Source organism: Diorhabda sublineata, chromosome 9 (genome assembly GCF_026230105.1).
Source record: "Diorhabda sublineata isolate icDioSubl1.1 chromosome 9, icDioSubl1.1, whole genome shotgun sequence".
Lineage (NCBI taxonomy): Eukaryota > Metazoa > Arthropoda > Insecta > Coleoptera > Chrysomelidae > Diorhabda > Diorhabda sublineata.
The window spans coordinates 13,420,150-13,432,249 of record NC_079482.1 but is presented as its reverse complement, the minus strand read 5'-3'; the positions used below and the strand labels follow the sequence as shown (position 1 = coordinate 13,432,249).

General features: G+C 31.3%; 1 protein-coding gene across 2 annotated transcripts in view; it reads left to right on the top strand.

Moving 5' to 3' along the window:
• Positions 1-12,100, top strand: part of LOC130448804 (lethal(3)malignant brain tumor-like protein 3) — a 338,247-nt gene that overhangs the window by 2,237 nt on the left and 323,910 nt on the right. Inside the window, exons 1-2 of one of the 2 annotated variants that reach the window (XM_056786330.1) lie at positions 1,124-1,297; positions 9,197-9,371. In XM_056786330.1, the coding sequence (XP_056642308.1) occupies positions 9,197-9,371 (175 nt within the window). In that variant the 5' untranslated portion in view covers positions 1,124-1,297. Of the gene's footprint in view, positions 1-1,123; positions 1,298-9,196; positions 9,372-12,100 lie in introns of those variants that run through there. The other variant, XM_056786329.1, reaches the window with a different exon arrangement.

Genomic DNA, 12,100 nt, shown 5'->3' with positions numbered 1-12,100 from the left:
TAACTTTCCAGAATCTCTAATTTCCTGGAAATCTCTAATTTGCCGTGAACAAACAAGAAATATTTCTTAGAAAGCTCTATAAAGACAGGCCACAAATAAAACGTAATATGAATGGGCAAATCTTCCAGGAAACAAATAACCAGCTCATTTACAAGCCTTACCTTCGATTACGCATTAATATAGTTGCCTTTGTTTGTTGAGTGTGATATAAATAAATAAAGGTGAATAAACAATAATTTGAGCCTAGACACTTTGCATTATATTGAACTATTCTCTTCGAAATGATTGGAATAAACACGCGCTAAAATAAATAACTTATGAATAAGAAGTATCGTATCTAAAACAGTTTTAGTTAATAATTCTACAAGTGAATTGACAATAACATAAAACAAGTATAATTATTAGAAATAATAGAAATTGTGGGAATTATTTTGTGATTCACGACATTTATCATATTTTAAATTAATTTCATTCTCTCGACCATAATCTTTTTTTTTTTGGAAATCAAAGTATTTAATACCTATTACTTTGGTATTTCGATTAGTGTTTTTGCATGTAGCGACGGCATTATAATCTCATAATAGAAAGTACAATATATTAAAAGAAAATGATAACAGCTAGATCAACTCTATAATAACCGCTAAATACAAAAAAATATCACAAACACAAAAAGTAATCTTCAGAATGTATTTATATCGTTTCTGTTTCAATTCCGAAAATGTTCTAGAAACTGAAATGGTAAAAGTCTTGAGATATTTTTTCAATTTCCAATTAATTGTTTTTAACTTTGTACTCTTATTCATGGCTAAGGATGCTATTTATCGTTCGACTTCTTGAAACTTCCTTTTTCCGTTCTGGTAGACTACAAATCAAATTAATAAGAATAAATAAGATGATTTTCCGCTTAACCTCGTAGTTCAATAATCTATTTATAGTATGATATTTATCCGTGGTCAGAATATACGTTTCATTTTCTGTAAAAGGTGTCAGCTATTTCGGAACGAAACATTTTTAGATTAGACTGAGAGTGAGAGGTCGACGCAGGTCATATTCTACGTTTAACTTTAACCTATGTACTCAAGGAAAAAGATTCTCCCGCCTGGCTGAAACAGTTTCAGTTTTCAGTCGTGGGCAAAATTTCGTCTATTTAAATTTTCATTGAGAAAAACGTGCCGTTATTCACATACGTTAATTGTGATTATAATATTTGGTGATGTTTGGAAAATAAATTTAAAATTTCTAGTGTTACATATATACAAGCGATTTTTTATAGTATAAGATACGGATAACTAAAAAGGTAAATTTTGTATGTGAATGTTTGTTAATGGCTTGATTACCAGACGGATTAAATACCAATTGGTTTCTCGTGTTAACTATACTTGTAGTTTGCACCTATCAAGATTGATGATTAGGTTTCTAAATTAATTTACGTACCAACAAAACCTGTAGGTTCTTTGTGAGGTTAAGAAAATTGTTTATATGTCGATATAGCTTTCCTCAGTAATAATTATAGTTTCAATGATTACAGCGAGAAACCTATCAATGGCCTAAAGAGGAATGTTACAAAAACGGAAGTGAAACATAATAACAAGTGCTAAAAGTGTATACATTTTGCACTGTCTACAAATCTATTTGATCGTTATTTAATCGTATAGGTAGAAGTCCTTCGGAAACTAAATCATTGAAATAATGAGTATACAATTGCAGCCGTACAACACATGTTCTAGTGACCATTATTGATGGAATCTTGTGAACAATAAAGAAATTTGTAATTAGTGCAATGCGGTGGTTTTGGTAATTTATTATCTACATTATTAGTTCCAAATATACTTTTTTGTGAAGATACTGAGGTTTATTATTAATACCACGGAAGAAATCGATAAATCGATCGGTTGTTATAATTTTCTATTACTCCCCTTTTCAGTTAAAAACATTGTTTCGTCTTAAGAGAAACATTGCTTTTTATCTTTCTATCAAATACCTATCTTTATTCAATGACAGTTTCAACTTTTGATTTTAATTTTTATATTGAGTCATTATACCTAGATTATGATCTGTGTTTGTTTATTTGAAGTACAAATATTAAAGCCCGGATTCTTATAAACGGTAGAAAGTTTCAATTACACTATTTTTCATACTAAAAATACCTTTAGTATGAAGCCTATTATAATAAATTAAGAGCTGCAGAATTTTTCCTCAACTGTTTATGAATTGTATTGTTTCCGAAACTGATGATATCGAGCGGTTGAATAAAGTTTAATTTTAGAGAAATTCACAACAAATTGAAAAAAGAAATTCAAAGGTTTTAATAAGTTTTTATTTTCAATTAATAATGTTGCCAACACAATTTTGCCACTTGGTGTGTAAGTTTTCTAAGCCGGACCGATAAAATTTAGTTGATTTCTCAGTAAAATATCTTGAGATGACATTTTGGACTCCATCCTAATTTTCACATTTTTGCCAGTAAAAAAATGTAGCGATCGCAATAAATGATAATTCTAGGGTGAGGTACCTCCTACCGCAATACATTAATTCCTCTATAGTTTTCTTAGTGCGGTCTTGCATTGTCGTGTTGTGGAATAATGCATTTTCAGTTAACAATTGCTAGAAAATTTTCAATTTAAGATTGGTTTACTTCATCCAACTGTTTACAATCTGCGTTAACGGTTTAACCAACAATTTCGCCTTTTCTTTGGCTTCTTCGAGCCGATTATGGGGTACACAAATACTTGCTTTGCTTATTTTTACAATTTTCTGAAACTGTTCTGTTACCTTGAACTATACATTAGAAGTTTATCGGCCATAATTTGGGTAAGCCATTCCTCAGTTTTCCGAATATAAAAAGCTACAGCTTCCCCACTTCACAATTACCTCATAGATGTTACATACATAGATAAATAATGAGTAAAATGAGGGTTGCAAGTTTATTAAAAAAATGTAAATGTATAAGTAAACTCTTATTTATTCTGACAACCATTGTCGTATATTCGGAGACCGTTCAAAGGGTCTTTAAAAATTACCATTATGTTTGGAATGTTTGGAAATATAGAGGAATTGCCAATGAATATGAGAATGTGGTTCATTTTGGATTATTACCTTTTCTGGTACGAAAATACCTGTAACAGGGATCTTCACATTGGCAAAGAATGTTCATACAACTGCTGAATGCCTTAGATTTTCATTTCTGCAGTATATGACATCACAGGTATACTAAAAAAAAATAATTATCATAACTATTTAAGCGATATTTAATGCAAATGCTAGATAGTTAAAATATTGAAGTGAAAAGAGCAATTTTCGAAAGAATCCAGATGAGCGATGGTCACATTGAAGATTATATTAATCAAAATGATTGTGTACCCTTATATTTATGTATAATGAAAAATAATTCTTACGTTAAGGAAACTATATTATATACATAGAAATTCAAAAAATTGAGAAGTCTTCTAGTGACGTAGAGATTGGAGAGGTTCAACCAATCACTTTCCTCTGTTCTTTGTACATCTCTGATTGTCATATGAAATAATACTTGACATAATTTGGTAGAGATAACAACTATTTAAATATGTCCAAGATATGACAAATAGCTTTTAAGTACCGGCAACAAATAATATTTAAATTTTTCAGCCCTATAACTCGGCAAAGGTCACGATTGCGTTGAATTTTAATATTTTGTACTCGACATTCAATAATTGGAATAATCGCAATCATTAATCGCTTTTGGTTTAAATCTGAGAAATTCTTAGAATACACACAATCGTTCTTAGATGCAACCAACTTAACGTGATTTAGAGAAAAATTTAACCTAATTAAATAAAACTGAATATCTGAAAATATATCTGAATTACTTATTTTTTTTATTCTAGAAACTTATATTTGATATTCAAAAATTTTGATCCGTAGACCAATAATTTTTATTTGCATAGTCAATAGTCATCGTGTGCAATACTTTATTCTGTAAAATTCGTCAGTGTTATTTTCCTTTAGGTCTACAATTCTATATGAGTGGAATACTTCTTATTCACTATTCACTTTTGTGCCAGTATAAGATAACGTTAAACTTACGCTTTCTAAGATATTTATGGAGTTTTTCCCGAATTATAGGTTTCTTTGAATATATTTAGTACTCGTTATCACTAAAATTTGTGATTAATTTTTTCCTACTGATTTCAAGATTTCAGCTGGTGCAAATAACGGTAGTAACAGACGGTAGAATGCGTAATATCCTATTTAACGATGAAACACGATTCTATTTAAGTGTTTATGATGACTGGAGAAGGATGGGACGTAGCTCTGGAGAGCTACATGATATTTCTGTTGCTGCGATTGTTTTAGTGACGATTTGGGGGGCTATTGCTTATGGTTGCCGATGACCACATGTATCTATTAGAGAAATTATGGCAACTGAGTGTTGTGTTCATGATGCCCGCCATACCATTTTACTTTCTCTCGGATGGAATGGAGATTGACCAATGAAAAGTTTTGGGACAGAGAGCTCAAAACAGATATAGACTACTTCTTTTTATCAATTTCTACATGTATATAAGATGGTGTTTAGCTACGGTGATATACGATATGATATATGATAACTGAACTTCAATCAATATCATTTCACTCTTTATGTAAAGATATCATATTACAACAAAAATCATGATCGATGAATTATTCCTTTTAGTTGTTATATTGGGTGCAATTTCCCTGAACATATGAATACTAGTCTATCGGTGGTCCGTCCCCTTTCTGTTTATAAGTTTTTGATTTTTTTGTGGAGGTCAATATTGGTCTCACACGGATCTGATTATTCTGTCATACATTAAGATTTCAAATAGTTCAAGTTTATTACTGCAACAAAAATGATATTGTTGACATCTGCATGTGGTGTGTTTTGTTTACTAATATGAAATATTTTTTAGTGCTACCATTACCTGATTTTGAGATTGTCTTAACTGCGTAATTTATATACTATATACTATAATCAAATTTTTAAGTTTCCGATACAAAACGATATCAAGATAGTATTAATTAACACTGTTTAGTGCTGTTCAATACATACTTAGAACCAGCTCAGAATAACTGACACAATTTCGTTTCATGAAAAATGTTTTATTATGTTAATATCGAAATAAAGGGTATACAGTTGAGCGGAATTTCGGAGTAAAATCATTTATCTACAATAATAGTACTCTTGTATTCGGAGTAAAGCAATTATATTTTGGAAGGCCAACCGAACATATATCTACTTTTCAACACGATTTTCAAATAATCATTTATATGAACTAAAGATTTCCCTTAAAAACTTGGACTGACAACTTCTACTATTGTAGTGAAGATGTCGCTAAAAGCTAGTCAAGTGAATATTTTCATTGCAGTTTCATGAAAGTAAACTTTTTTCGCTTAAAAAAGTTCATGTAAATCTTACAAAATTACATACGACGAATATTCAGAATAAATTATTATTTATAATTTATTAATTTTGTGCCCCCGCAAAATCCAGTTTATAAGTTGTACCAATGATCATTCTTAGGTCTTCCAAAAAATTTTTCATTGAGATAGGTATATTTCTGAATATACTAAGACCACGTTTAGTGGATGTCAGACTTACAGATTACGCTTTAACGAGATTGATGTGAACAATACATAAATAAAAATAATTATAAATAAAAATGTGTTTTCCGATGAAACAACATTTGACCTGATCAGATTTGTAAATCGACATAATTGCTGGTATTGATTGGATAAAAATCCGCAATGAAAGAAGGTCATATACAATATCCACAGAAGCTGAGTACTCCGAGGAATCATAGTCAATCGTAGTCCTTTACTGTTACCAGAAGAAATTTGGTTTCAGAACGATCATCAAGCTGCTATAGTCAGACCTTAATACTGTATTTCCGCAGACGTAAGTGGGCTGAAAAGATTATATTGTGTAGAAGGAAAGGTCATCGGATATATTATCACTAGATTCTTTTCTTCCGGGTTATTTGAAATCTACAGTTTATAACAATTTAACTTTAACTCTCCAAGAACTAGAAGATCGACTTGGAGCCACGGTTCAAAAGATAACGCTTGAAATGATTTAAAATTCATTAATGTCATTTGTTGAAAAATTAGGATACTGTTAGGCAGATTTTCACTTTGTAAATAAATATTGAATTTTCAATTATTGTTCATTTTGTATTAAATATTTAACATTACCATTGAATGTTATGTTGTTAAATCGTAATCTGTGACTCAAAGACCCACCAAACCTGGTATCATATAATTCAGAAATATATCTACTGAAAAAATATATTTGAATATGCATTTAAAATATTACCCGATGATGTCATATCTCTAAAAATGTGTCATTAAACCTAGTAACACTATATACGAATATATAAAGAATTTCATTTCACACAATTTTTCATCAAAGTCATAATTAAGCTACAAATTTGGTGATCCGTCCAGATTGTCCTTGTAGAGTAGGTTACAGAAAATTGAGAGTAAAAAACCGACGATAACATTCGCAGAGTATTTACAGAAATACACTTTCTCTACGAAGACTGAAGTTTTCGATGCTTGGAATGGAAAGCTATCATCAGCCTCTTTATATTCGAATCTGAGGTGCAACTATTCGACATAAAGTATTATAAGGCTGCGACACGCCAATCCAAATTATGTTGTTCATCAAGTTTGTTGAAACTTTTCATGTAATTCTTATTGAACATTATAATAAATGTATATTGCAAAGTATACATCTACATTGATGCTCCTTTCACAAATTTGCCTCCAAAACCTTATTTTCGTGATACTTGAAATAAGATTTCACTAATTGCAGATGAATAGGGATTTGTACTTTTCAAACGGTCATGTAAGAAAGAAAACATATTGTACTCAATCAAATATTAATTTAAAATAATGAACAAAAAAATGGAAATTTCATTTTGTATGGTATAAGTGGCGGCTAGCTAACCATTGGCATTTCTGAAATCAATTTTCGAAAATTAGTCGACCTATTGCGCCGGAAATGTTCCTCATTTCTTGGCCAATGTTCTGTTTTATTTGGATGATTGCACTTGGTTTCTTCACGTAGACTTAAATTTCAAGAAAACAAATTAGCTGGAGGCCTACACTGCGAGAAGGCCATGGAAGATTTTCTTAGCGCGAGATCAATTTCTTTGGAATGTATACATTCGTTGGATGGATGGATAGATTACGCCATCTTGGTACATCCATATTCTTAGTTGTAATCCTCCAAATGATGTACCTGCGGTTGAAAAACATTTAGTATTATTTTCATATATTCTACAGAGTGAATGGATGCGTGCACTTTCAAAAAGGTACGAACCAATGGTGCCCTTTGAAGATATTGCAGTGCAAACTGTGAGTTTTGGAGAATATAAATTTGAGGTTTTATCTACCTAAATTGTTTTGAAATTGAATCTTTTTCTGACACTTACTGCAGTAACTGTGTCTTTCAGGTTTGCTCTTTTGAGTCAAACTTCAATAGCCGACCTAAAATTGTTCAGGCTATCGTCAAAGCATCTGAATGCTTTGTGTGTGGACAACCTTGGATCGTCCCACACAGACTCGTTCATATGCGTCACAGTCTTTTCACTTCTATATCTTTGCCATCTTTTTTGTTTGTTATTGATAATAATGCTGATTTTTTTTGTTTTGAAACTATGATTTGTAAGCATCATTGTCTTGTTGTAAGTTGTTTTTTACCTTCGTCCTCGATATTGCGCTCAGTTTTACGGGAATAATGCGGTTACACTATGAGCGGTGAATCTGGAGTCATCAAAATACTAGAGGCTAAGCCAAGAAGACCCTTGTAATTGATAATTTGTCTACTACATGTGAATAAACTTTCCTTGAGGTACCCATTTCAATATCTTGATGGACAAGCTACGGGTCCTAGAGAATTTTCTGGTCCACTAGGCCAACAGCTTGAACATTGCGAAGAACTCCCAATTGCAAATTATAAAAAAAATTGTATTGAATTTGATAGAAGTATTGTCCGAAGACTCGGCAAAAAAATACAGGAAAAGTTGCTTATTCTCGCTGGTTAACGATTGCTACTAGAATTTTAAGTTGGTATGTCTCGTGTGAAACTCCTTAAAATCTTGAAATTATTTCTAAATTTGTTATTAAGGTTTATAGTCAAATGTGGTTCAACATAGAAGTGAAACCTTCTAGGGAACTTGGGCTTTAAAGGATTATGGAGGCTAGATCGAAACCTAACCTAATCTAAATAACCTAACCTAATGAAAGTGTTTGGTGCTTTGAAATACCTCCTCTTAAGTTCAATGCATCTGAATATATATAGATTCAATAAATTGGAATGATTGCAAATGCACTGATTCTCCAATCTTGTCACGATTGGCCGATTAAGAACTTAAGAAAAAGATTCAGATGGGAGACGCCCCAAATTTTCCATGATTCCACACTAGCTGTATCAGGATGTGACGCTAAAGATGGATTTATTTTGGGAATACTAGAATAACGAAATATTATTCTAAAGTTTGTAACCAAAAAGGATCATAAGTATTTTTTTAAGGGGCGGGAGGTGGGTGGAAGTCGATGCGCAGCCACCTCTTCCTGGTGACTTCTGGGTAATATTTTGCTTATTACAAAGAAATATGAGCTGCATTATTTAAGTTTCGGTACTTTTTGCTATGTTATCAAATATTGACATCTTTGTGCCACCGTTTTGCATTAAAAATTTAATGTACAAGTTTAGGCAGAAAGATTGAACATTTATTTCACTATTACAAGTCAAAACAAAAAACTAGTTTTTTTTTGTTATAATTTAGTTCCACTTTACTCGTTGTTTTCTCTTCACTTAATTTTCAAGAAGCGAGAAACCATAGCCATTTTTTCTCAACGTTGCTACTACTGGTAACTTATAGTTTTTATAGAAGTTGTTACTTTATTTTGAAGTATAGGAAAAAAGGATGTGAAGGAACGATAATCCATAACATTGGAATAGTCGGATGCGACAGATTGTGTATGTTCAACATAGTAAATTTATCATTTTCAATAGTGCTCTAATTGTAAAATTGGAAACTAGATTAGATTGATATTATCTAATAATCAACGTATTGAATATATTATCATGTTCTGAACATATTTTTTAAAATGGAAAACAAAGAACATGACCATTATTATTCCATATACTGCATTAAAAGTTTAACTGCAACTGTTTCTTTTTCAGATGGACAGCTTAGTTCGCCATGAAAAACTAACAACCGAAGTAAGTGAAGTGATTTTAAATAGTGTTGAGTTTTTAAAACCTGATAGTGATTGTGATAATGAGGACAGTGAAGACTCTCCTCGAAGAAATGGTCTATTTTCAATAACGGAGAATTTAAAACACCATAGGATACAAGGTAGGGTAACTTTAATTAACAAAACATCTTTAAAAAGGACTGATGTATATTAGTCGCCAAATTAATCCCTTTACCTGCATTTTGAACCGGTTCACTACTATTGACATGTAAATTTGGCCAATTCGAATTCCTGCCACCGATTTATGTGTGGGAATAATGGAACCGGTAAAATGGGCGATGGGTTTACCAACGTTTTTTAAAAATCGTTTCAATTATTCTCAATATTAATCGCTTGTTGGCTAGTAATAGTATGAAAGACATATTGGATATTGGAAATATGCTTGTCGAATTTTCCTGTTGGTCGAAGGTTTGATATTTTACTGGTGAAATTTTTTTCACTCTATAATAAGTTTGCTGTAACTCTAGTTCGATGTTAATACATAAGTTTTACGATATGTTTGAATTGTTCTTGATTCTTGATCTAAAATATTTATTAAATTTACTATTGTTGTCTGTTAAGTGATTCATTATCAAAATCTGCAAACATCATTCTTTCTTCCTCTTCATAAATAATCGGTGCCTTGTTGCTCTGAGTTTTCTTCATATGCGGTCGTGTTCTGTCTCCTTAGAAGCTTCTATCTTGGTCGCTGTAGACTTTTACGGTACTCCTTATCGACTGATTCAAAATAGATGCTGGTAGTTGACAGGAAGCTTTAAATACTCTATGTTTTAAGGAAAAGAATGTGTTTTTGATAATTATATGCCGTCGGTAATGGTCCGCATCTTTTTTGCGAACTTACTTCCAGTATTACTTTTTTTCCGGCCCGTATTTCACACTGCCTTAAGAGTTTTTTTAGGATAATCCACTTATTTCCAGGAGATAATTTCAGAATGAGAATGTATTATTGAGAAAGACTTAAGAATTGGGAAATATTCCAAATTTATCCAGTTATTTTTATATTTTAATTCACTTTGAAAGAACCAATTCTTCCAGTTGTTTAGGACAATGCGGTCCATATGTATGGAATAAATTTGATTTACCTGAATAACAGATCGATTTTAGTCCTCTGTTCAAAATTATAAAAATTTTATTTTTAAATTTTGTACAATCATAACTGAGAAAAAAAGATATGAAATTTTGATAATGTCCCTAGCACAAAATTTTACGTAGAATGAAGATGATAATGTAGCATAATATTTAGAATGTATCTTTAAATGTACTTTACAATTAAGTTAAATGTTCAAAATGACCACCATTCACTTCTTAACTATAACCGAGGCGATTTTGAAATTCTCGTACATTTTTTATGACCTCAGAGGTTATTTTGTCAATTTCTTCCGTTATCCTAGCTTTCATATCAGTATTGTATGGTCTATTAAAATATACTTTAGATTCCAAATAAGCCCATAAGAAGTACTCGACAGAAGTCAAATCAGGGGATCTAGCCGGTCATATGATCTTTCCACGTCTTCCAATCCACCTATTGGGAAAATCCTCGTCTAACTGTACGTACAAAATGCGGTGGACTCCATTTTGTTGGTAGTAAATAGATCGATTTATCTTATTTGGTTGATTAACATCTGGAAAAAGTCTTTGTAATGTAGACACTAAGAAGTTAATCAAAAAAATCTAAATAAATCTCACCATTAACTGTACCTTCGAAAAAATAAGGGGCTAATAATTTTATTGTTATTGATACTAGCGTAAACATTCACTTTTTTCAAGATATTAATTGTTAGCACACATCCAGCGAAAATTTTCTCTGCTCAAATATCTACAGTTCTGTTTGTTAACCGTTACGTTTAAATGAAACGTCAGTTCATTATAAAAAAAATCTCATAAAACGAGATTTCCAAAAGTGCCTCGGTTATTGTCAAGAAGTGGATGGTGGTCATTGTGAACATTTGATTTAATTGTAAAATACATTGAAAAATAAATTCTGAATATTATGGGACATTATTATTTTTATTCTACGTAAAGTTTTGTTATAGAGACATTATCAAAATTTCACATCTTAAAAATGAATTTTCTCAGTTGTGATTGCATCAAATTGAATAAACTTCATGATGCTCAACAGAGGACTAAAAATCTCTTTCAAGCAAAATGCCACACGACCCCATTTCTTATTTAAATTTTTCGAGGGGTGCTTAGAATTCAGAGGGGGTGCTGGAGAGGGATAATATTTTCATACTGTAAATTGTCAATTTAAGAATAAAAATCGACCTGTTCCAGGTTTTTTTCACATTGTACATAATAACGCTAAAATTTATTTCATACATTGTATATTCTATATATTTTTCTTCGGTCCCATAATGTACTGTAATTGTTTTTCCCTCTATCAAATAGTCGATGGACAATATGTCGTGTATATAAATAAATTACATTGCCAGCCAACTGGTTTTTTGATACAAATTTCAAAATTTCGTTGGATGCAGTTCTCTCACAGAACGTCCAATTATTCGGGTGTGTATGAGTGCATTCAGGCTTCATCAATAGTCACGAAATATCTTTTTATCTAAATAGTTCCTAACAGCGCTGTCAATGATCAATAACTTGTTTTTTTGTTACATAGTGAGGGAACTGAACTGAAAACTAGCATTATTATTCTAAAATACATGTGAAAATTGGTGTATTTACTACATCCACTCTCTGCATAACAGCAAATTAAGTTTTTTTTCCTGGAGAAGAGTTTTTTTCTTGTTAAAAATGATCAATTGGCACACAAAATGCTTTTTTCATAGTTTTTTGTAAAAATTATTCAGCTCAAAATTTCACAAATTTGATAAAT